This window comes from Somniosus microcephalus, chromosome 23 (assembly GCF_052327205.1).
Source record: "Somniosus microcephalus isolate GS21.2 chromosome 23, FLI_Smic_1.0, whole genome shotgun sequence".
Lineage (NCBI taxonomy): Eukaryota > Metazoa > Chordata > Chondrichthyes > Squaliformes > Somniosidae > Somniosus > Somniosus microcephalus.
In genome coordinates this window covers 27,493,638-27,519,865 of record NC_141009.1, presented here as the reverse complement: position 1 = coordinate 27,519,865, position 26,228 = coordinate 27,493,638, and the positions used below count along the sequence as shown (strand labels likewise).

General features: G+C 45.1%; 1 protein-coding gene across 1 annotated transcript in view; it reads right to left on the bottom strand.

Annotated features, from left to right (window-relative positions):
- Positions 1-26,228, bottom strand: part of LOC147101759 (nuclear receptor subfamily 5 group A member 2-like) — a 109,719-nt gene that overhangs the window by 62,919 nt on the left and 20,572 nt on the right. The window contains exon 4 of the mRNA XM_085965663.1: positions 19,975-20,618. Coding sequence (XP_085821789.1) covers positions 19,975-20,618 — 644 coding nt within the window. The remainder of the gene's footprint in view (positions 1-19,974; positions 20,619-26,228) is intronic.

Below are 26,228 nucleotides of genomic sequence, written 5' to 3'. Positions count from 1 at the left end.
AGCGACAACAAAAAGGCTACTAAGGAACCGGACAAGAAAGTACAAAAGATGACGGACAGTAGTTCCGAAGACCAGATGAGCGATAGTGAATCCGGGAACAGGAGACTAAGCTGTCTCAAACTTCACAATGTAATCGCAAAAGAGGATCACCGAACCATTTGGGTCACCCTCACGATAGCAGGGTCCCAAGTTAAAATGGAATTGGATACAGGATCAGCGCTAACCGTCATGAATCGACGAGACTACGAGTGGCTATTCTCACACATACCCTTGAGAGAGACATCCATCGTCTTGACGACGTATACGGGGCAAAAAGTATACCCCAGAGGAAAAATAAGGGTGCCTGTCGAATACAACGGCAAGAAAATACGGAAATTGTATCTCTACATACTGCAAAATGGTGGACCACCATTATTGGGACGTGAATGGATCAGGAAGATAAGGTTAGATTGGCACTCCATTCATGCAATGACGGTGGACGGTAAAAAAGATGAAGACGTCACTCCTGGACGATTGTCAACAATCTTAGCTAACGCCAAAGAGGTATTTCAACAAGAACTGGGCACTCTTAAAGGCATAACCGCCTCGATAAAAATAGAAGAGAATGCAATTCTCAAGTTTTTCAAAGCAAGACCGGTACCATATGCAATTCGCCCAGCCGTCGAGGCAGAGCTGGAGAATCTGGAGAATGCAGGCGTGTTATCTAAGGTAGACTGGAGCGAGTGGGCGACACCCATCGTTCCTGTCATGAAGAAAACGTTAAACAATAAGTCTGAGGAGCCAAGGCAGGTTCGCATCTGTGGGGACTTCAAGGTGACGGTGAACCCAGTTCTTCACACAGTACAATATCCTCTTCCAAGGATAGAAGACATCTTCGCCTCACTGTCTGGAGGGAAGTGTTTTACAAAAATTGACCTAGCACAAGCATATTTGCAGATGGAGGTTGAAGAATCCTCTAGGAAGTATCTCACAATAAACACTCACAAAGGTCTTTACCAGTATCATCGATTGGTATTCGGAGTAGCATCGGCTCCGGCGATATGGCAAAGAGCGATGGAACAAGTCCTGCAAGGGATTCCGGGGACTCAGTGTTATTTGGACGACATCCTTGTGACAGGTGAAGATGACAGTGAACACCTTAACAACCTAGAACAGGTGCTCACTAGACTACAGGAACATGGGCTACGAGCCAACCGCCCCAAGTGCGAGTTTTTTAAGAAACAGATATCGTATTGTGGCCACGTGATTGATGAAGAGGGGTTACATAAGTCCCCTGACAAAATTGAAGCGGTTGTTAAGGCCCCAGCGCCTGAAAATGTGTCGCAACTGAGGTCATTCCTCGGATTGGTGAATTACTACCATAAGTTTTTGCCGAATTTGTCGACAATCCTGCACCCACTGAACGCCCTGCTACGAACGGGAGTAGCATGGAAATGGAGCAATGACTGTAAGCGGGCCTTTCAGAAGAGTAAGGACTTAATCACTTCAAGAGAAGTATTGGCTCACTACAACCCAGCACTGCCGATCAGACTGGCGTGTGATGCGTCTCCCTACGGCATTGGGGCGGTACTGTCACATAAATCCCTTGATGGTTTAGAGAGGCCGATAGCTTTTGCGTCACGCTCGTTAACTTCTGCCGAGCATAACTATGCCCAGATTGACAGAGAGGCCCTCAGCCTAGTGTGGGGGGTGAAGAAGTTCAATCACTACCTGCACGGTCAAAAATTTACTCTACTAACCGATCATCAACCTCTTGTCTCCATTTTCAACCCTCAGAAGGGCGTACCGATAATGACAGCGCAACGGCTGCAGAGGTGGTCCCTTTTCCTAGGGGCACACCAATATGACATCGAGTACAAAGGAACTAAACAGCATGGGAATGCTGATGGATTGTCGCGCCTACTGTTGCCGACGGTGGAAGAAGAAGACCTTGCAGTGGATCCAATGGAGTTATTCCACTCGACCATAGTCGAATGTCTCCCTGTGACGAATGCAAACATAGAAAAGGAAACACGGAATGACCCGACACTATCACGGGTCTATGATTTAACGGTGAAGGGATGGCCAGCACATGGCGAACCACTGCTGCCAGCATTCTCGCCGAGAAGAGAACAGCTGTCAGTGTGCAGAGGAACCTTGATGTGTGGATCCAGAGTAGTAATTCCACCTAAGTTGACGGATAGAGTGCTCAATGAGCTTCATGAGGGCCATCTGGGTGGGGTAAAAATGAAGAACTTAGCCAGAGCGTTTGTGTGGTGGCCGGGAATCGATAGAGAAATCGAAGAGATGACCAAGAGCTGTGCAGGATGCCAGAAGGTCCAAAACGCCCCACCACAAGCTCCTCTACATCCATGGGAGTGGCCCTCATCTCCATGGCAAAGGGTGCACATTGATTTTGCTGGTCCCTTCATGGACTCGATGTTTTTAATTGCGGTGGATGCACATTCAAAGTGGCCAGAGGTAATAAAAATGTCCTCAACCACCACGGAAAAAACTATCACAGTCTTACGAACCATATTCGCCAGGAATGGGCTGCCTGAACAGATTTGCTCTGACAATGGACCACAGTTTGTGTCTGAAGAGTTCCGGAGGTTCTTAAAGAACAATGGTGTTAAGCATTACACATCTGCCCCATATCATCCAGCCACTAATGGATTGGCCGAGAGGTTTGTTCAAACATTCAAGAAGGCTATCAAGGCAATGTGTAATGAAGATATACCCCTACAACACAAGGTGGACAACTTCTTGTTTGCCTACCGGAATGCGACACATGCGGTTACCAACCAAACTCCAGCCATGATGTTCTTCAATCGAAGACTACGATGCCACTTGGATTTGGTTAAGCCAAACGTCCGAAGAGATGTGGAGAACAGGCAGTTTCAGAATATGAATGAAAGGCCGACCAGGAGTTTTAAGATAGGTCAACCAGTTTTGGCCCGTGACTACCGCACTGAGAAATGGCAGCCAGGAACGATTTGTACACGGCAAGGACCTCTTATGTATACCGTTGACGTTGGAGAGAGCATTGTAAGACGCCATGCTGACCAGATTCTAGAGTCACTGGAAAACGTCAACTCCACACCACGATCTGATACACCTGGCAATGAAATCGACGTACCAATTGCAGTTACCGCAGAATCGGTGATGTTGGAAGCAGATGAACCAAACAACGACATTGATCCCGACTCAACCTTGCCAGAGGAACCTGATACCCCAAAGAGGCGTTATCCAGACAGAATCAGGAAGCCTCCTCAAAGACTGAACTTATAATTGCTTAAACTTAACCAATGTATCTAGCAACCGTAATTGTGATTGTAATTAGTTTTCATTTAGTTGTTAAATGAATGTTATGTACTGTTTATCTAAAAGGGGAGGAATTGTTGTGTATGTACCTTTAAGAGAATAACTGGTCTCAGACTGCAGTACCGGCAGTGACCACCCCTGTATAAAAGGCGCTAGTAAGCCTCTGTAGTTTCAGTTTCCCGATTGACCCCTTTCAGTAAAGACTTGTTTTGTTCAACTCCTGCTGTCCGTGTCTCAATCATACGCGGACATAATAGCCTGTACTACATTAATATATAACACAATCCAAATCTCTGTGGAGTACATTGCATCACAATGTCATTTTCACTTGCCACATTCTACCTCAATGGCCTTTCTTGGACAGACTGACAAATCAGTGCCAAATTAAAAATTAAAGAGTTTTGTGCTGTGCACCCTGGAATAAGACTCTCCATCTAGTTTGACGTGAGGTGCTCACCAGCGAATAATCCATCTCATGTACTGTACATGGGAGTAAAGTGGAACTTAGGTCTAATAAGTTAAAAGGCAGTGCTTCATTCAGATATTTAGCGGATTTTCAATTTTAATGTCTTCAACTCAATGTACCATTCCTAGTTAAGTGGCCAGGCCAGTGACAATGTTTTGCAACCAGTTGCAAGGACACATGGAAGAGTATCCCGAATTGACTTGGCCTCTGATTTTTTTCTGACTTGCCTGTAATAAAGTGACTCTCTTCTACCCAGTATCTCCTCCTGTTCGAAGATCTTGAATTTGTCATGTGGAGAATCACATGGACAAACCTACAGCGGACTCTCTTTGGTGGGTTTTCTTGACACAATAACACACAGTATGATACCAGACCACCGTGTAAGTCCATGTATAACCTTGACATAGAACCACAGTATCACAGTGCAGAAACATTACAAAAACTAGAGCAATCTTTAAACGTTTGCCTAAATCACTTTATTGTTTTGAGCAACATGTTTTTCATCATCATATCTAATGTATCAGACCTGTTGAAAGGAAGCCTGCATTCTATTTCAACTTGTTTAAAGCATCAATGCTTTATTCAAAGAAAAATGCTCTGCAATGTGCTACAATGTGTTGATTAGCCCTGTTTGCAACAATATATTTTTTCACTGCAAGTGGGATGCCAATTCTCATCCTTCTTGCTATGCAATCCGGGGAAGTATGACACCACCTAATACGGTTACAGATCGCAAGCTGGCTACAGTGAAGTCATCTGTCCCAGAATGCTTTGGATTAAGGGTGAACAATGGTGGCAGAATGCTGTAATGCTATAGATTGAATTTCTCCACAAGACAGTAAGCATTTGATTCCTAATGGTTGATTGTCACAGAGTCACAGTCACAGAAACCCCACAGTGCAGATAGAGGCCATTTCGGCCCATCGAGCCTGCACCGACACATATCCCACCCGATCCCCGTAACCCCTACACCAACACATATCCCACCCTATCCCCGTAACCCCACGTATTTAATCCCCCTAACACTAAGGGTCAATTTATCACAGCCAATCAACCTAACCTGCACATCTTTGGACTGTGGGAGGAAACCGGAGCACCCGGAGAAAACCCACGCAAACACGGAGAGAATGTGCAAACTCCACACAGACAGTCACCCGAGACCGGATTCGAACCTGGGTCCCTGGCGCTGTGAGGCAACAGTGCTAACCACTATGCCACCGTGCGAAACCGGAAGTGGAATTTAAATTGGAAAAATACCAGAATCACACAGACAATAATTTCACTTAAGGTTGTTAAGCTGATACATGTTACACCATAAAATTATAATAAACAGTTCCAGTCATCTTTATTTCTTCAAACAAAGTAGAATTTATGTTTGAGCTATCTACTCTGAAAATACAATTTGGGGCAAAACTTCATTCATTCCAATAGGTAGAGTAATGATTTCAGGCTGTGAGTTTGAGATGTGGAATGCTTGGATTTCTGATGATTCAATTCTCAGCACCAGTGAGAATTACTAAATAAGAAAGTGCTCATTCCACATCAGAATTCAGCTTCAGAACATCCAAATTAAGTTCAAAGCTGCAGCGGAAACTGTAGTGTATGTACCTTTAAGGGGAGAACTACTTTTTACAGCTCCTGTATACTGTAGTACCGGCAGTGACCACACCTGTATATAAACCCTGAGTAGGGATCTGTACTGTAGTTTTAGAGTAACCCTCATCCAGTAAACACCTGTTGATTGTTCCCCTGCAGTCTCTGTATAGTTATTGAAGGACACACAACATCAAGATACACGGATCTAACATTGGCGACAAGTCGATTCGAACCTACCTGCAACTCTGCATCACCTCCCAGGGATTCGCTCCTGGAGAACAGTGCAAGAAGAAGGCCGAGTCCAGAAGTACGGACGTCGACCATCCAGCGGAGACTTGAGCATAGCAGAGGAGGCTGTTGAGAGCTGGGCTTGGTTCTCCAGTCACGGAGACTCCAGCGAAACAGGCTGGCAACAGGTACGGTGCAGGCCCTTCCCGCACAGCGGCGGCTAGAGCCGACCGATGGCACAGGAAAAAGGCCGAGCAGCGTCGACGGGAGCAGAGAGAGGGTAGAGCGCACAGGGCGCAGCCGCTGTTCCAGACCGAGTGGCGTCAACGAGAGAGAGAGGCGTGCAGGAAAACGCGCAGAGCGCAGCCGGGGGTTCAAGGGCCGAGCAACGTCAGCGGGGAAGAAAGGAAAGCGCGGGAGACCCCATTTGAGCCGCAGCGGAGAAGAAGGGAGAGCGCGGGAGACGCCATTTTGAGCCGCAGCGGAGAAGAAGGGAGAGCGCGGAAGATGCCATTTTGAGCCACAGCGGAGAAGAAGGGAGAGCGCGGGAAGAAAGGAAAGCGCGGGAGGTGCCATTTTGAGCCACAGCGGAGAAGAAGGGAGAGCGCGGGAAAACGCCATTTTGAGCCAGTCTAACCACACCCAGGGATGCCAATGAGTGGCAGTGTCACAGCGTTCAACAATGAAGTCGAAGATTGGACGACATATGCCGAACGCATAGAAGTGTACTGCAAGGTGAATGAAGTGCCAGATGAGAGGAAAGCGCTGGTATTGTTGAATTCAATGGGTGCAAAAATGTATGGCTTACTGCGAAACCTAGTAACCCCAGAGAAGCCAGTGGAAAAGGATTTTGAAAACATAGTGTCAATCCTACAGGACCACTTAAACCCCACACCGCTGCTGATAGCGGAAAGATTTAAGTTTCACAAAAGGAACCAGCATAAAGATGAAAGTAATGCTGAGTTTTTAACAGAACTGCGCAAGCTATCGAAACACTGTCAGTTTGGAACGGGTCTAGCAGATACTTTAAGGGACAAGTTTGTGTGTGGGCTTCAAAGTGAAGGAACCCAGAAACGGCTTCTATCAGAAAAGGATCTTACGCTGGACAAGGCTTTCAGCATGGCAGTATCACATGAAGCAGCAGCACGGGGCGCGGCAGAGATACAACGGAGACCGCAAGAATATGGCACAAATGAAATGTCATACGGAACAGTGAAGTGCTATCGCTGCGGCAGAACAACACATGACCATAAGGATTGCTGGTTCAAGGACAAAGTGTGCAGACAATGTGGAAAAGTAGGACACATAGCAAGTGTCTGCAGGTCGGAAAAGAAAACCAGCAGCAAGAAATCCCCACAGGAGAAGTACAAGAAGGTACATAAGGTGACGGAGAGTAGTGCAGACGAACAGAAAAGTGATACAGACTCTGGAAGCAAGGAGCTGGGTTGTCTGAAACTACATAATGTGATCAAAACGGAGGATCACCAAACTATCTGGGTCACGCTCAAGATAGCCGGAGTCCAAGTAAAAATGGAATTGGACACAAGATCAGCCCTAACAGTCATAAACCGAAGGGACTACAAGCGGCTATTCTCACATATACCCTTGAGAGATACAGAGATTGTCTTGAAGACGTACACGGGGCAAAAAGTCTACCCCAAAGGAAAAATAAGGGTGAACGTTATATATAACGGCAAGGAAACACCAAAAATGGACCTATATGTATTGCCAGATGGAGGACCACCACTACTAGGACGTGAATGGATCCGGAAGATACAGTTAGATTGGCATTCCATACAAGCACTGACGGTAGATGCCAAAAAGGATGACGACGTCACACCTGGACGATTGTCAAAAATGCTAACTGACGCACAAGAAGTGTTCCAGGAGGGACTCAGAACACTAAAAGGCATAACAGCGACGATCAAAATAGAGGAAAATGCAAGCCCAAACTTTTTTAAGGCCAGACCGGTGCCTTATGCGATCCGCCCAGCCGGCGAAGCAGAGCTGGAAGGTTTGGAACGTTCTGGAGTACTGTCCAAAGTGGACTGGAGCGAGTGGGCTACACCCATTGTTCCTGTAATGAAGAGGTCGTTGAGTAATACGCCTGGGGAACCAAAGAAGGTTCGCATCTGTGGGGACTTTAAGGTGACAGTGAACCCAGTCCTTCACACTGTACAATATCCGCTTCCGCGGATTGAAGATATTTTCGCCTCGCTAGCTGGAGGAAAATGCTTCACTAAGATTGATCTGGCCCAGGCGTACCTGCAAATGGAGGTAGAAGAAGCCTCGAAACAGTACCTCACGATCAACACTCATAAAGGTCTCTACCAATACAACCGGTCGGGGTAGCATCAGCTCCGGCTATTTGGCAAAGGGCAATGGATCAAGTCCTGCGAGGGATTCCAGGGACCCAGTGTTATTTGGACGACATGCTGGTCACGGGCGAAAATGACAGTGATCACCTCGCCAACCTGGAGCAGGTGCTCACTAGATTGAAGGAATATGGGCTCCGAGCTAATCGCCACAAATGCGAGTTTTTCCAGAAGCAGATCCCATATTGTGGCCACGTTATTGATGAAGAGGGGTTACATAAGTCCCCTGAAAAGATTGAGGCAGTAGTCAAGGCTCCAGCACCGGAAAATGTGTCACAACTGAGGTCGTTCCTCGGGCTGGTGAACTACTACCATAAGTTCTTGCCGAATTTGTCTACAGTACTACACCCACTGAACACCCTACTGCAAACGGGGGTACCATGGAAGTGGAATGACAAATGTAAACGAGCTTTCCAGAAGTGCAAAGAATTGATCACATCAAAAGAGGTGTTGGCTCATTTCAACCCAGCACTACCAATTCGGTTGGCGTGTGATGCATCACCCTATGGTATTGGAGCGGTGCTGTCGCACAAATTCCCGGACGGCTCGGAGAGGCCAGTAGCCTTTGCGTCTCGGTCACTAACCTCAGCCGAGCGTAACTACGCCCAGATTGACAGGGAGGCCCTCAGCCTAGTGTGGGGAGTGAAAAAGTTCAACCACTATCTGCACGGGCAGAAGTTCACCTTGCTGACTGACCACCAACCACTTGTCTCCATCTTTAATCCAAAGAAGGGCGTTCCGGTGATGACTGCGCAACGGCTACAAAGATGGTCCCTTTTTCTAGGGGCGAACCACTATGAAATAGAGTATAAGGGCACGAAACAGCATGGAAACGCTGATGGGCTATCACGCCTGCCACTGCCTACTGCGGAGGAAGCACCAGCAGTGGACCCTGTCGAAATATTTTATTCGGCTATAATTGAACGCTTGCCAGTAACTAACGCGGATATAGAGAAGGAGACCCGAAATGACCCGACACTGTCTCGGGTATATGACTTGACGGTGAAGGGATGGCCAACACATGGCGACTCACTGTTGCCAGCATTCTCATCCAGAAGAGAACAGCTGTCAGTATGCCAGGGGACCTTGATGTGTGGATCCCGAGTGGTAATTCCACCCAAGTTAAGGGAGAGAGTGCTCAATGAACTTCACGAAGGCCATCCGGGAGGGGTGAAAATGAAAAGCCTTGCTAGGGCTTATGTGTGGTGGCCAGGGATCGATCAGCAAATCGAGGACCTGACAAAGAGCTGCTCCGGATGCCAGAAGGTCCAAAATGCACCACCACATGCCCCTCTACACCCATGGGAGTGGCCCTCCTCTCCATGGCAATGGGTGCATATTGATTTTGCTGGTCCATTCATGGACTCAATGTTTTTAATAGCCGTGGATGTGCACTCGAAATGGCCTGAGGTGATCAAAATGTCCTCCACCACCACGGAGAAAACGATTGCAGTCCTACGGACCATATCTGCCAGGAATGGCTTGCCAGAGCAGATTTGCTCTGATAACGGACCACAGTTTGTGTCCGAAGAGTTTCGGAAATTTATGAAAAGGAATGGGGTAAGGCATTACACATCCGCCCCGTATCATCCAGCCACAAATGGATTGGCTGAGAGGTTTGTACAAACCTTTAAAAAGGCAGTAAGGGCCATGTGCAATGATGACATTCCACTGCAGCATAAGGTGGACAATTTCCTGTTAGCCTACAGAAATGCGACACATGCAGTCACCAACCAGACCCCGGCCATGATGTTCTTTAACCGAAGGTTGAGATCTCGTCTGGATTTGCTCAGACCAAATGTACGAAGAGATGTTGAGAATAAGCAATTCCAGCACATCAATGAGAAGCCGACAAGGAGCTTCAATGTAGGGCAACCAGTTTTGGCCCGCGACTACCGAACAGAGAAATGGCAACCAGGAACGATATGCACACGGCAGGGACCACTAATGTACACAGTGGATGTTGGGGAGAACATTGTGAGACGCCATGTCGACCAGATCCTAGGGTCACAGGAACGAGTCAACCCCATGTCTCGCGTACCTGGTAATGAACCCAACATACAGGTAGCATCTACCCCAGAAACAGTAGCATCGGAAGCTGATGAACCAACCGACGACAGGGGGCCAGAATTGCCTCCGCACCAAGAGCAAGACACTCAGGAAAGGCGCTATCCAGAAAGGATCAGGAAGCCGCCCCAAAGACTGAATTTATAAATGGACTATTTTCAGTTAATGTTGCATGTTAAAAGTGTTAATTGTTAAATGAATGTTATGGTACTGTTAATCTAAAAGGGGAGGAATTGTCGTGTATGTACCTTTAAGGGGAGAACTACTTTTTACAGCTCCTGTATACTGTAGTACCGGCAGTGACCACACCTGTATATAAACCCTGAGTAGGGATCTGTACTGTTAGTTTTAGAGTAACCCTCATCCAGTAAACACCTGTTGATTGTTCCCCTGCAGTCTCCTGTCTAGTTATTGAAGGACACACAACATCAAGACACACGGCTCTAACAGAAACCAAGCTTGAGATGCCCATCCCTAACAGCAGCTGACATTTTACCATTCTTCTATTTGAACTCATGCTTACACAGCTAATATTTTGTAACCATATTAAAGGCATGATTTATCCCTGGAACTTGTAGTCAGATATAGCGAAATTAAAGCTCGAGATCCCATATGGGCACCTTACATTAATAGTGTCATACCAGTGTCTGCGCACTGTCTAAACATTTAAATTAATTGCAAGCAGATTTAAAGCATGTCCAAGAAACCCTGCAGAACTTATTAAAACCGATTGAAACAGCACTGCATTTATACTCCTTACAGTGTCAAACCCAAGGTTACCACTTCCTGGGAGTCTCGCAACACTGCTCTCCAGAGGCAGGTTGGGCCCTAACTCTGGATTTATACTGTAAATTTAACATTGCTAAAACACTTCACAGTGATGATAAAGTTTTGGAATTAACCCACCTGCAAACATTCATTAGTCTCGGCACCAAATCGTTGAGTTTGTTTCAAAAGCACTGACACAGAATATTTAACGATAGGTAGTCAAAGTTTTTTTTTCTAAAGATGTTACCAAGCTTACTCTGGCAGCACTTCCCAGCCCCATGACAACTACCACAAAGAAAGGCAAGAGCAGCAATATCATGGGAACATAAGTACCTTCAACTTCTCCTCCAATTCACACACCATCCTGACTTGGAGATAGAGTCACAGTCATAGAGTCATAACGGCACAGAAGGAGGCCATTCAGCCCGTCGAGTCCATGCCGGCTCTCTGTAGAGCAATCCAGTCAGCCCCATTCCCCCGCTCTATCCCCGTAGCCCTGCAAATTTATTTCCCTCAAGTGCCTATCCAGTCTCCCCTTGAAAACACTGAGTGTCTCCGGTTCCACCACTTCAGTCGGCAGCAAGTTCCAGGTCATCACCACTCGCTGCGTAAAAAATATATATAGATATATTGCCATTTCTTCATTGCTGCTACGTCAAGCTCCTGGCATTCCCTGCCTAACATCATTGTGGGAGTATTATCACCATAGGGACGACAGCAGCAGCTCAAGGAGGCAGCTCACCACCATCTTCACGGCAACTAGAGATGGGCAATAAATGCAGCCTTGCCAACGTTGCTCACATCCCGAGAACAAATACAAATAATTAAGGAACTTGAAATGTAGAGAGAAAAACTAGCATTTTTGTAACATTAAAAGCCGTGTTGAATACATATCCCAGCCCCATCACACCACTAACAAAGTAGAAATGTTATGGCAACACTGTCACCTCCAAGTTCTCCTCCAAATCACACATCATCCTGACTTGGACGTACATTGCTGTTCCTTCATTGTTGCTAATAAATACCCACATTCAGCAAGTTTACGGTGTTTTTGTATACTTGTGTTCTGCTCATGGTGACAAATGATCACCTTGGACTTCACAACTTGCTTGAAGATTAAGATGCTGAGTTATCTTTAACAGCGCAGGATATACTTAAGTATTTTATTTTATTTTAGTCGCGATTCCCTGAAAGAATATGTACTCATTTTTAATACAGGAAACAAAGGCATAGAAATGTGGTTATCACAGTACAACAGCCAAGTAGAATAAGGGAAATGGAGTAGAGAACCTAGTTTCACCATTGTTTAGATTATCTCACTTACCTAGTTACCAAAATTAACTTTGCACAATCATATCGCTTTTTAAACAGGGCATCTCTACAAAAGTCCATTGTGAAAATATTACTTCCTGTCACCGTTGTTTATGTTGGAGTTATTTATTTTAAAGTGAATTTCCACAGCTGCCAAGATTAAATTTCCAGCTATAGTTCTTTATCAAGAGGTTTGATGAAGGATGGCAGCAACTTGAGCTGCGAGTGGAATCTGACAAACATGGAGGTGACCTTGCCTGCTCTGTCCACTGCTAATGTGGCCCTTATATGACAGTATTGATTTTCTCCCAAAGACCGCAGATAGGATTTTCTCAACTATAATTTCTCAATGTGACATCTTTCAATTACATTTTTCACTTGACACCATGCTTCACACCACTAGTTATTGCATCGATGCCTATCCTTTGACAGTGATGTATTTTAAATCATTATCCAAAAGGAGATAGGTCAGATTATTTTGTCACTTTGATTGTTCTTCAGCTTTGTTGCCTCCACGTTAGGGTTTGTAACAATCTCAGTGATTTGGTCTAGCAATACATTAACTGCTAACCAGCTGCTTTTAATTGCATTTAACTATAACAATACAGAGTTTCACCAGAAAGCAAACAATGAAGAAAACTACAAGTAAAAATTTGAGATTATTTCTCTAAAGAAATATAAAATTTCATCAGATCTCCCTTTACTACCTTGCTGTGACAACCCTGATGGAATAAAACAGGACAAAAGTGTGTGGGTGTCTCTTAAAATTCATTAGCTCCGCAATGTAGAATTGCCTGACAGGGAAGCCTGGTGTGTTCATCAGGGAAGCCAAGTATGTTGGTTGCCAGTCACACTTGGGGCATTTGCTGTGGAAAGCATTGTCTCATCAGTCTCAATAGGCTAGCAGCATCAATGTTGGGAAGCTTGGAGCAGCCAGTAGTGAAGCCTTGGAACATTTAGCATGTGACATAGAGAGCATCAATAATGACAACCCCGGCATATCAGTTGGCAGAAAACCATGGTGTGACCATCAGAGAAGATCAGAGCACCATTCTTAGATTAAATATAGAGTGCCAGATCATGATTGCCAGATTCGGAAACCAGATCATCCAAACGGGAAAATTGGGAGCATTATTGGCTGAGGCCAGGACCAAAATATCACCACTAAAGCTGGCCATCGGAGGGAAGTCATCACGTGATATTCGAAATAAGGTAGGAAGCCTGTCTGTTTTACCCATTGCAGTTAACATTTACTGGGAGGTGCTTGAACATAAAATAAGGTCAGATGCCTTGACCTTGTTACATTAGGAGAAGTGAGGGGGATGTTGGACAGCTTTTGAGAAAATTGATTTTAGGTTTTAAAATGCTTAGTTTAGTCTTATTTAATCAGTTTAAATCATAACCGAATCATTGCAAGGCCCATTTGTCTGCTGAATTAGTAGAGCTCATTCCTTTGTAAATTTTTTATTCTTGGGATGTGGACATCGCTACAACACCAGCATTTATTGCCCATCCTTAGTTGCTTTGAGAAGGTAGTGGTGGTTTTCTTCATGAACTGCAGCAGTAGCTTTACTTCCATCTCAATAACATCCGTCTCCACCCCTGCCTCAGCCGATCTGCTGCTAAAACCCTCATCCATGCCTTTGTTACCTCAAGACTTGACTATTCCAATGCTCTCCTGGCCAGCCTCTCATCTTCCACCCTCCATAAACTTGAGTACATCCAAAACTCTGCTGCCTGTGTCCTAACTCGCACCAAGCCCCGTTCACCCATCAGCCCTGTGCTTGCTGACCAACATTGGCTCCCGGTCCGGAAATGCCTCGATTTTAAAATTCGAATCCTTATTTTCAAATCTCTTCATAGCCTCGCCCTTTCCTATCTCTGTAACTACTTCCAGCCCTTAAAATTAGAGATGCGCTCCTCCAATTCTGGCCTCTTGCGCATCCCTAATTTTAATCGCTGCACCATTGGCGGCCATGCCTCCAGCTGCCTAGGACCTAAGCTCTGAAATTCCTTCCCTAAACCTCTCCGCCTCTCCTTTAAGACGCTCCTTAAAACCTACCTCTTTGACCAAGCCTTTGGTCATTCGTTCTAATACCTCCTATGTGGCTCGGCATCAAATTTTGTTTGATAATGCTCCTGTGAAGCGCCTTGGGACATTTTACTACATTGAAGGTGCTATATAAATGCAAGGTGCTGATACAACTGAGTGGCTTGCGAGGCCACCTGAGGGGAGCAGTTATGAGTCAACGGGCAAAAAATCTGGTCGTGTAGCGCCTGTTGTTTGGCCGCTATGTGTGCCGTTGTGGTTCAAAAATGGCGTCCAAGCAGTGTGCGCACATTTCTGGTGCAGGCCGCACCAAACGCCATTTTGGTGAGAACGTTAGCATCGGCGCTATGTATGCAGAGTGCGCAGGTCGTGACGTCAATCAGTGTGCAACGTTGATTTGACACCAGCCCTGCCATTTTTGACCACAACGCTGGAGCTAACACCCTCTCTTAACCTCACACAGCTGAACATGCGTTCAACAGCAGGAAGGACCCCCCCCCCGCCCCCCAGCGCTATTTATAGGGATCATCACCTGCTTACAGGTTAATTGCTGATTGATTTCTACTGACTGCTGCTGAGTTTGTAGAAGTGTTTGGTGATTTCTAGATTTCTTTAAAGTTGCCTAAAGTCTACAAGGAATGCTCAAGGACTTGATATTGACTTGCAAGAGGTCTGCTCAGACTAGTTGTTCCTAGACATGGGTGCAGTAGTTTATATCCCCCTTGGTCTGCAGCATGACTGGGAGAATGAGCAGAGGCGACACAGAGCAGGACAAGCTGTTAGAAGAGGGAGGAGGATGAGGGAGAGAAGGGCTCTCAGCAGCAGGTCATATCCACCCAGGGTCTTCAGCGGGCAATTCTGCTACCTCAACCTTAGCGACGAACAGTGCATGTGTCGTCTCCATTTTACTAAGGAGGTGCTCACTGAAATCTGCCACCTGCTGCAGGCAGACCTGCAGCCTCAGTCCAGGGTGAGGACAGCATGGCCAGAGGCTGTAAAGGTGGCCATGGCCTTCAACTACTTTGCGTCAGGCTCCTTCCAGGCTGGAGCAGGTGATATCTGAAACATCTCCTAGTTCACCGTCCACTCCTGTATAAAGAAAGTGATTGAGGCTCTATATACAAAGAGGGCTGAATACATTTCATTCTCTCTTGCCAGAGAGAAGCAGGCGGAATGAGCACGTGGCTTCACCAGGATAGCAGGCTTCCCGATGGTGCAGGGTGCCATTGACTGTGCATACGTCGCTTTGCGGGTGCCGTATCTCAATTCTTAGATGTACCACGACCAAAAGGGCTTCCACTCCCTCAATGTCCAGCTGGTGTGTGACCATACTCAGTACATCATGCAGGTCAACGCTTGGTATCCTGGCACCAGTCATGATGCCTTCATTCTGTGGCAGTCCGCTGTTCCATCAGCATTTGAGCCACCAAGACAAACCAGAGGTTGGCTACTGGGTGACAAGGGGTATCCGCTGACCACCTGGCTCATGACTCCTCTATGCAACCCACACACACGTGGGCAGCATGCATATAACGAGAGTTATGCTGCCGCATGGTATCTGATAGAGTAGACCATTGGAGTCCTTAAACAAAGTTCCACTGCCTGGACCGCTCTGGAGGAGCCCTGCAGTACTCACCGGAGCACATCTCAAGATTCGTTGTGGTCTGCTGCATGCCCCACAACCTCGCCGTCATGAGGGCACAGCCCTTGCTACCAGGCATACGGCGAGCAGCTGAGGAGGATAAGGAGGAGGAAGAGGAGAAGGAAGCGGAAGAGGAGGAGGAGGAAGCGGAAGAGGAGGAGGAGGAAGCGGATGAGGCAACCCTTTCTGCCCGGGCTGTCTGTGCTCGACTCATCTGACTTCGGTACCAGTGAACACAACCCCAATTCCACATTCACCAATAGTCCCACACCTTACCTTCCCTTTGTTACTGACCATCACAGTCACAATGGTCATTGGCCACAATGCTACAACAAAATCCTCCACAAAACAAACATTCCAAACCAATTTTATGAATCAAACCATTACAATATTTCATTCAAAAGTCAACTAATCACATTATTCCTTAGTGCTGTGTTCAGTGTGCCTGCCCTAGTGCTTCTACGCAGTGCTACCCCAATTCTGCAGCATGGCTGGTGGAAGGCTGCTGACTTTCAGTGGGGGAGACTGCATATGGCCTTGCAGGGCGACCACAAGAAGCTCTGGACCTAGTAGGCCTGGCTTCGGACTGCACCACCTCAATGGGCGGCAGCAGTCTGGGCTGGCTGACTGACAGCCAACAGCAAGGGCACTGGCGGAGTGGCAGAGGTGTGAAGACGAATGCTGTCATCCCGAGAGAGGACAGCAGGGTCATCCTCCGTGGAGCCAATGCCACTCCCCCGTGGCAGCGCCTCAGCAATCCTAGTAATTTGCTGGAGGACAGAATGCTAGACTACTGTGACACCCTGCAAGCCCCTTTCAACATTAGTAAACCCAGCCATGATGGCAGCAGTCTGTACTTGTGTGGTAGCAAGCTGAGCTTACACAACTTCAGTCTGAGCTTCCACTGCAGCACTCAGACGTTGGGTAGCTTCTGCTTGTGCTGCTATGGAAGCGGAGACATCAGCCATCAGATGCTGCATCATGGTTGGGTCCACAAGTGCATTAACGAATCTGCCCACCCCTTCCACGTTGGAAAGGATGAGCTCCTGCGCAAAGCCCTGTGCAAGGTTGGAGCTGGACTCCTCCGTGCTCCTTGATTGCATTCAGGCTTTCTGGCAGGCCTGCCAATGGACCAAGCATTTTGTTGTACATACCCATCAGCTTTGTTCTGTAGGCCGCCCCATTGAAGTCCTCATCTGTGTCCTGTGCAGCAGAACTCATGTGCGACCTCGCCCTCCAGGGAGCTGGCACCTGCGCTACCCTTTCCCCCTGCCCTGGCTGCAGGCCACTCGTGCCCAGTGTCTTACCATGTTGAGATCCTGCATCTAACCTAGCCTCTAAAGTACGCAGAGTGCTAATATCTGAGCTGGTGGCTACGAGTGTGAAATCGAGCAACGGTGCATCTTCAGCATCATTGCCTTCTTCCTCTTGTAGTTTCTGCTCCTCCACCACTGCCTGGCCAGGTTGCAGTTCTTGGCTATCTGAAAGGAGAAAGGCACAAGGGTATGGTTGTGGTGAGGGGATGGGGGGGAAAGCAAGAGGTGCATGCTTACACCATCTGCAGCTTGTAAATCAGAAGAGATTGTGGGAAGAGGGGAAGTGGGATGTGAGAAGGAGGATTAGGTATGAGGCTACCGTTAGATTCAATTGATTCAGCCCCGCCACTAGCCACGGGCTCAGCAATGACCCTCCCAAGAATGGCCAGCACTGTCTCCTCCATTGGGGTAAGGTTATGCAGGCGCACCTGTGTCCCTTCGGGTAGCCCCTGCTGCAAGAAAGAGGGAAGTGTGTCAGTGAATGTCGTACAATCTCTTTGGGTGATGTGCCTGTTGTGGTTGAATAGCTGGCAGTGTATGCAAGCTGTGAGATGTGGGTGTGAGGCTTGCAACAGTGGTAAGCGTGTGAGGGTGATGTGAAGCTATCAATGTGAGGTATGAGTCGTGATTGATCAAGATTGTCAGTAGGTGAGTGAAGGGTGGTGGTGAATTGAGCAGTGTGTGAGCCTAGTGTTTCAGTTGTAAGTATATGGCATTTGAAGAAGAATTCACTGACCTTGATCACTTGTGTGAGGTCATTGAACTTCTTGCGGCATTGTATCCAGGTCCTTGGGGCTAAACTGTTGGCATTGACCACGATGGCTATCTGCTCCCATTGCCTTTTCTGATTTTGCCTGGAGGGCCTTCTGGCCCACTGTGGATAGAGGACCTCTGTCCTTCTGTACACCTCCTGCACCAAGGCTTCTAGTGCTGCATCTGAGAACCTTGGAGCATGCTCTCTTCCCTGTTGTGCCATCAGTACTTCTTCTTCTTCCTGCTTACACTCTGCTCCCTAGCCAGTTGAATCACCTGCTGCAGCCAGAATGCACCTCCCCTTTAAGAGCTGCAGGCTGCCTTTAAGAAGTGCAGGCTAGCTTTAATTGGTGCTAACCTCGCATGAAATTGGGCCCCCTGCTGAGCGTGCGGCTATTCAGCAGTGCGTTCAAAGCCGGGCTGCACGCCACAATCATTCTAATTAGCAGGCAGCACGAAGTTGGTGAGCTGCCTGCGTCACTTTGAACAGACGTGGGTTAATCCTGCATCGTGATTCCCTTGCCCGCTTTCGGGGGCAATCCAGTCACTTTGGCATGGGACTGGAGTTACCGGGTAAGGACAGCAGGATTCCTTCCCTAAGGTACATTAGTGACCATTTGTGTTTTTAATACAATCCGACAGCTTCATGCCGTCACTTTTACTGATACCAGCTTTTTTTTTAAATGCAGATTTTTATAACTAATTCCAAATTCCTAAACTGCCATGGTGGGATTTGAACTCACAAGCTCTGGATAATTAGTTCCGGACACTGGAATATTAATCCAGTAACATAACCACTACACTTGGGTACCCCATCCCTGGATAAAAGCTTCCAGTTTCAATTTCTAAAAAATGATCCCAACTCTCACTTTACCAGTTATTATGTAGCATGCACCAAGTGGCCAAAATATGTGTGTTGAAACATTTTGCACGCAAGTGTCTTAATACTGGAACTTACTGGAATAATGACGCTACCTTTTTGGAAATGTCAGCTAATTGTTTCAAGGTATCAGTTTGTATCTTTTATTATACTCTCACAATGGTGAACGCTAAACCTGAATCTCCACTTGTGTAAGGAAATATCAGCTAATGTCTTCATTTCAGTGCCTTGGCAGCTTGGCAACTCACTTCAAACCTTCACAAAAAGTAACCTGAATTTTTTTTTCAAATAATTATCTAGACGGTAAAAGAAATGATCAAGAATTGAATCATTAGTAGATTCTGCCTGGCCTGAATAATTCTTGTGTGGCTGCTCATTAAATGAAAGTGAAGATTCCACTCTCCATTTTCTATGAAGAAAATCTCTTCAATCAATAAAAGGGTACCAGAATAACTAAAATTTTGTACTATATTTTCCAAGAATATAAAGTATTTACTTTAATACAAGATCGCTTAAATATCGATGTTAAACTAATTTTGCTTTTAAAATCCACATTTGCATATTTAACATTGGGACCTTAATGCTTTCAAAATTACTTTCGTACCACCCCCCCCCCCCCCAAAAAAAAGGCCGAATGCAGCTTTAGAGAATATTTAGGGTTCAATTAAAATCATTTCCTAAATGAAATAAAAGAAAAAGCAAACACTCATAACTGGTCAAATTATGACCTCAAATGAAACATTGAAAGCTTCCGGTTGCAGTATATCTAAGCATCATCACGCACCATAAAGTTTTACACTTGCAGGTGATCCTGCAGCTTAGGTGGTTCAGCACTTGACTTTACACCAGAAAGCTGCAAGTTGAAAACTTTGTCCCAAGTGGCTGCCACTCTAACTTCTGTAAAGATGGAATGAGCCCGCACGGAAGGCAAGGTTTTCATATCTGTGATAGCAAAACCGTCACTGTGTGACTCTGATTAAAACATGCCTCCTGCTGGTGAATTGCGGAGAATTGTGGACAATAGTGATGGATACACCTGTGATGCAGCCCTCCCAACTGGAATTAGTTGTGCAATGTGAACTAGTAAAGAGAATAAGTAAATGTATAAAATGTAAGAAACAGCACTCAACATAATTAGTCATGGCATGACTGTTCAGTACTAAATAGCATGATTTTCCTCAGCAACGACTTTTATTAATCAAGTTGAAGATTGTCTTACCTTAAGTTCTCTGAAGAATATACAACTGCGTGCCCATTCAACTATGGAAAAGAGGGTCTGGTCAGCCATTTTGCACATAAGACCAAAGGTGCTAAGTTTTTCATGTTTGCCCCTATTGGCCTGTTCCTGTTGTAGGTACGTCAAAATCTTAGCTTGGACTTGAAGTTCATCGGGCTCACACCGTAAGAGCTCTAGTATCAGCTGTGGGATTGTAGGAGGAGAACTGGATTGATAGGTGTCTGGATAGGGGTAGCCAGCCAGAGATTCTGGTGAACTTGCATAGTGGTCTGGGTACTCGGACTTGATTGTCCGGTTATGAAACGATGTGTACTGATAGTTTGGCAGTGCTCCATGGTTTGGCACAGACATGCCGATTGATGGCGCTCCATAGAGGTTTCTATCATAATCTGTAGCTGGTAAAGTGGCTGGGTTAGGTGGCATGCCTTTGGATACAGAATGTATATTATGTATGGCAGTTGAGAGTGAATAGTCAGTCTGCAGCGATGACACCATTTGAGGCACAGTCTCTAGCTTAAAGCCATTTGCTCGTATCAGGGCTTTCTTTTGCTGTTTTAAGGCTCGGTCACGCTTGTACATTGGCCCAAATTTGTTTCTTCCTCCTCTCATTCTGTCTGCACGGACAGCTAGTTAAGAAAGCAAAAAGAATACTCATCAAGTCAACCTGGGCAGAAAGAGTTAAGATAGCACACTATTTCAAACACATGATATTAGGAGTATACCAGGCACGAATCTTCAAAGATTCATAAGTTCATGAGTCAATGAACCTTTATGATGTTGTTTGACATGCAAATATTTATTACTAAATTCATCAACTAATCTCTGAATAGGGATGAAGGAAAATTAGTATCAAAAAGAGAAAATATCACTGTTTTTCCCCTAAAACTAAGATAAACCCATTTTTTCAACCTTTCAACTTTTTTTTTGGCAAAACTTCTGAACCTTCTTATTTTGTTTCTTTTTCTTTTTAGTTTTTTCACATGTGACTCGCAACAAAATGCTGAGCTGGCAACTGCTTCTAGTTATATTGTTTGATCAGCTGATGGACCTATAATAAAGCAGGGACTGGAATGTGTGACCAGAAGTTATTTAAGTGATAAACATTGTTAATAGATTGTATAATATCACTAAATGATATAATTAGGAACCCCCCAAGCAGACATGGCAATAAATGACTCCTGTGTGCCATATAAATATTGAAGATCACTGGCTGTAGTAATAGTCTCCAGGAGTTGTTTGTTGTTGCATCGCGTACTCAACAGAAAGGCCCTGACTTATAAGTTATAATGGTCATGATTATTGAATCTACTGATTTCTAGAAATCTATTCTTTTACTTAATGTTCAGTAATGGTGGGGGCTGAGGAGTAAGAATCCTAGATATTAAATGAACGTTAATTCACTAACAAATGTGAGTGAATCTTTGTCCTTTTCCTAATTGCAACATAGAGGTCATCTGATAATCCAATTTTGGATCTGAAAACTCTTTCCAGCTTTCACTTATTTTTGACGACTTCTCGTGAGTTATATAAATGTCTTCAATCACTGGTTCTAAAAATATTAAAAGTATGTAACATTGCATAAGGAACAAAGTATCTTAGAAGGGTAATACAAAATAAATTGGCATCAAGAAGCTGAAGATCTTTAAATTGTTTCACTATTTTTGATGCAATAAAATGGGTTTTGTATTGTGCATTCATCTGACTGACATAACATTCTATATCTGCATTCTGATGCCTACAATAATTCTTACTGCTATTTTGAAGGGATATTGCTGTGAAGTGGGAAAAGATCTGGGTCTCATTATGGACAAATCACTGAATGTACCCAGTCTAGTCAACATCATGAACCATGCAACAGGGAGGTATTGCTGCAGTTGTACAAGGTATTGGTGAGGCCGCACCTGGAATACTGCATACAGTTTTGGTGTCCATACTTAAGAAAAGACATACTTGCTCTCGAGTCAGTACAAAGAAGGTTCACTCGGTTAATCCCGGGGATGAGGGGGTGGTCATATGAGGAGAGGTTGAGTAGATTGGGACTCTACTCATTGGAGTTCAGAAGAATGAGAGGCGATCTTATTGAAACATATAAGATTGTGAAGGGGTTTGATCGGGTGGATGCGGTGAGGATGTTCCCAATGATGGGTGAAACTAGAACTAGGGGGCATAATCTTAAAATAAGGGGCTGCTCATTCAAAACTGAGATGAGGAGAAACTTCTTCACTCAGAGGGTGGTAGGTTTGTGGAATTTGCTGCCCCAGAAAGCTGTGGAAGCTACATCATTAAATAAATTTAAAACAGAAATAGATAGTTTCCTAGAAGTAAAGGGAATAAAGGGTTACGGGGAGCGGGCAGGAAATTGGACATGAGTCTGGGTTCGGAATGGTCATGGCCCTGTGGGTAGTGGAGTGGGCCCAGGGGCCGTGTAGCCTTGTTCTGCTCCTACTGTGTTCTAATTCTGTTAGATTTCAGGAGATGGTTTTATTCCTGTTCCTGGCTGGGGTGGAGATCACCTTTACAGAAGGTAAGTACTGTAGAAAATATAGGGACAGAGTGATCTCCTGGAAGAATTTCGATCGCCTAGATGGGTCGGAGAGGAATTTCCCAGATTTTTTTCTCCCAAATTGGCCATTGGGTCTTTATCTGGTTTTTCGCCTCTCCCGGGAGATCACATGGGTTCGGGTGGATGCAGAGTGATAGAAGATTTGAGGTTAGGATCAGATCAGCCATGATCTTATTGAATGGTGGAGCAGGCTCGAGGGGCCGATTGGCCTACTCCTGCTCCTATTTCTTATGTTCTTATGTTCTTATGCAACGTGAGGCCATGAGATTTCAATCAACACTACTTATTGAGCCTGGATCCTCCAATGGGTAAAGAGGATGTTCTGCTGTGGGATTGAGTCATCCATGCTGGGGAGATCCAACATTCAACCTCTGGTTTGTGTTGTGTTCACTGATCTCAGCCATTGGTGGCAGGTTGCCACACTTGACCTTGGTGTACGTACCCAAGTTAGGAAAGGTTCCTACTCCTGATGACTACCCAGGGACCGCTGTTGGAAGACGCTTGACTGTTGAAGTTGAGCAAGGACAAAATTAACTATAATGCCTTAATAGGCAAAAAGGCTGCTCTCATTCACTATCTAGGCTGAAGCAAGAATGATGATCACTTGAACAAGACACTGGAGGGACCTAACTTGGCCTTGTAGAACCTTATGCCGATAATGTTTGACGCCACATTTGAAATGCTGTGCGCCATTTTGGATAGCCTGGCCCCAAATATTCCTCGAGTGGCAATCCCAGCGGTGACGCAGAGGTTGCGCATGATGGCGCCTTGCAGAGCTGAGCCCACCAGGGTGTGCGGGGTCAGTAAGAGGACCTCTCATTAGCATGGGTCAGGCAGTCACAAGATGACACTGGAGCCATAAGGCAGAAGAACAAATACTTTTTACTGGGACAACGAGAAATATATTACAGGTAAATAAAATAATCTTACTCTGTAGGAAAATAAGACACATGTAACTGTACAGCAGTTTGAAGTAGTTTGTTTGTTTGAATAATTCTCATTTAAACATACTGTACCACTGTGCAAATATTCTGCACAAAATTATTAAAGATAAACAATGTTACTGAAACACTAATAAGTACACTTGAAGAAAACACTAACATAGAGCTTCTCCTTCATGTTTCTCAGATTTGGGAGCACCATTGAATGATATTTCACATGGTGTTACCTGGAGGGAAGAGGAGGTCATCTGAGACACAGGGGAAGTGGATATCAGTTCCTGCCCGAGAGGCGTTCAGATGTCTCAATATAGCTCTGAATGGCTACAGTCCAGAGCTACATGGAGGAGGGTTTCTGGTTATGAAAATATGTTGTGAGTAGCTTGATTAGAGAGCACATCTGTTCAATCATCCTTGCCCAGCCCACTGCAAAATACAAGTGCGATGCAGGAGAAACAAATCAATATGCATCTGATTACAGCCAGATCAAACACTGGGATGAACATCATCCATGACTTGCTTCACTGGGTGCATAACATCCTTCACAAGTTTCTGGGATATTGGGAGGGACATAAGAAGGCTGGAATCTGCCTGCTGTGGCTGGCGTCTTCCATGTTTGCCACTGGAGAACCTCCCAAAAGTTTGAAGTACCTCTAAGCAAACCCTGTGTCGGACATGGTGACGTGTGAAGGGTCTTTCCACTATTTGTCAGTAGGATGTGGACTCTCCTTTCCAGGGGATACTTTTTCACAGTTTCAATACAATGACTGCTCCTCATCAGAGGATTCAGAGGCCACTAGTGTCTTATGTTAAGGACCGTGGCAATGGATTGAGGAGAATTGGAAAACAATGACACGTCTGAGGAAACAGAAAGAGGACCAGTGCACAAACTGTTAGTTACATGATCACACAGGATTTGGAACTGGAGCCAGATAGCTGTAGATGCTATTTTGAAAAAGGCTGGCAAAAGCAGATGTAGTACAGCTGTGGCTGCTGTATACAGTATATTAGACATTTGAAATAATTTGGGCTTTCTGCATATAGTATCTTTATATACAATGCTTTTCCATTTTGTTTTACTGTACTGAGAGATTTCATGGAAGAGGAGACTAGACTGTAAACTTACCAAAAATCTGGAACAGTGGAATAGGCATTTTAACATCAGGTACAATCTTGAAGATTCTCACAATCTATTGCTCTGACCTAGTTAGACTTTTCTTCTAACAAATCTTTTTCAGATTATAGATTGCAAAACAAATGCTTTAGTTTGACAAAGCTTGGAGACCAGGCGTAAGAATTTCACAGGCTGTTTATGGACAGCAGCCAGAAGTTTTGAAGCTGGCAGTTATTCCCACTATGCCAGGCCCCATCGGCTGAATACCTTTCCAATTGGTGTTCCTGCACTAGGGGAACATTGTGACCATGCCTGACCAGAGAAATGGATGGGTTCAGGTCCATTTGCCAGAATGCACTTCAGGTATATTCCACCCGACTTGCACACAAACAGAAAAGGGGAAAAGAAATTCAATCCCATAAATTCTTTGCTGCCATTCATGTACCAGTTTATTATTACTCAACATGAAAGCTTCCCCTTCAAATTTACACCAGGGTCAGCAGTGGAGGTCCCAGATGGGCTCGTAATAAGATAATGTTAAAATCTGAGGTCCAGAAACAAGACTCAAACTAATATTAAAATGTATTGTTGGACTCAACAGTGGTCTGGGTTTGTGTGTAACAACGGGCCGTATTTTGCAACCCCTATGGGTACGTACGGGGTGCGCACGCGCATGTAGAGGCCGCACAAGTTCCAGGTTTAGGCTTGTGAAGCACATGCGCTGAAACCCGACACTAGTGATTTGTCAAGATCCGCACCCCCAGGAAAAGGGCCTCTGCAGGCGGAGGGTTGCGCTATTTGCCCAACTTCCGCCCACTGAAAGGCCGTGGAATTCTTACGCCTGTGTTTACCGTAATAAGAGTTTTAAAAAATAGAAAAATAAAATTTTATCACTCACTTATACATTAAAAACCCTGTCCAATAAGGTAAGTTTATATATAGCCCCGTTAAAACATTTTTTTAAATTTCAAAAAACAAAAATTTTGTTTAAAATATTTAATTAAATACTATGTTAATTTTATATATGTAATTTTTAAAAATTTATTTCATGTGTTCGTGTATTTTTTAACTCATCCCCATTCATACTTATGACAGTTCCGTACATACGGAACTCGCATAAATATGAATGGGGATTCCCTTCTTTCATTGGTTGGGCTGGCCCACGTGATCCCAGGGGCGCTTGCGAACCGCCTGCGCCCCAGGGATACATGGGCCTCTATGCATTTCTACCAGGAGAGGCCCAGGATCACAAGCCTCCGTATCTCCCAGACCACCAGGTAAATGCGTAGATTTTTTGATGATCGGAGGCATCCGCCTGCGGGAAGCCTCCGATCGCAAATTCAGGCCCGTTATATACGCTTCTGCAATGTAACAGAATCTGACCAGCTGTACAAAATGTTTACTATGGTACATTATGGGTATAAATAGGAAACCACAATTTATACAATGGTCCAGTGCTTTGTATGTTTGATCCAGGTAATACTGCAGATTTTACAATTATATATTCCATAGTTATACAATTCTCATTTCTCACTGGTAAATCACAACTTTTTATAATTATAGTACTGTTTTAATTGCATGCATTGGTAACTTAGCATTTCATTTTACAACTGTTTTCCAG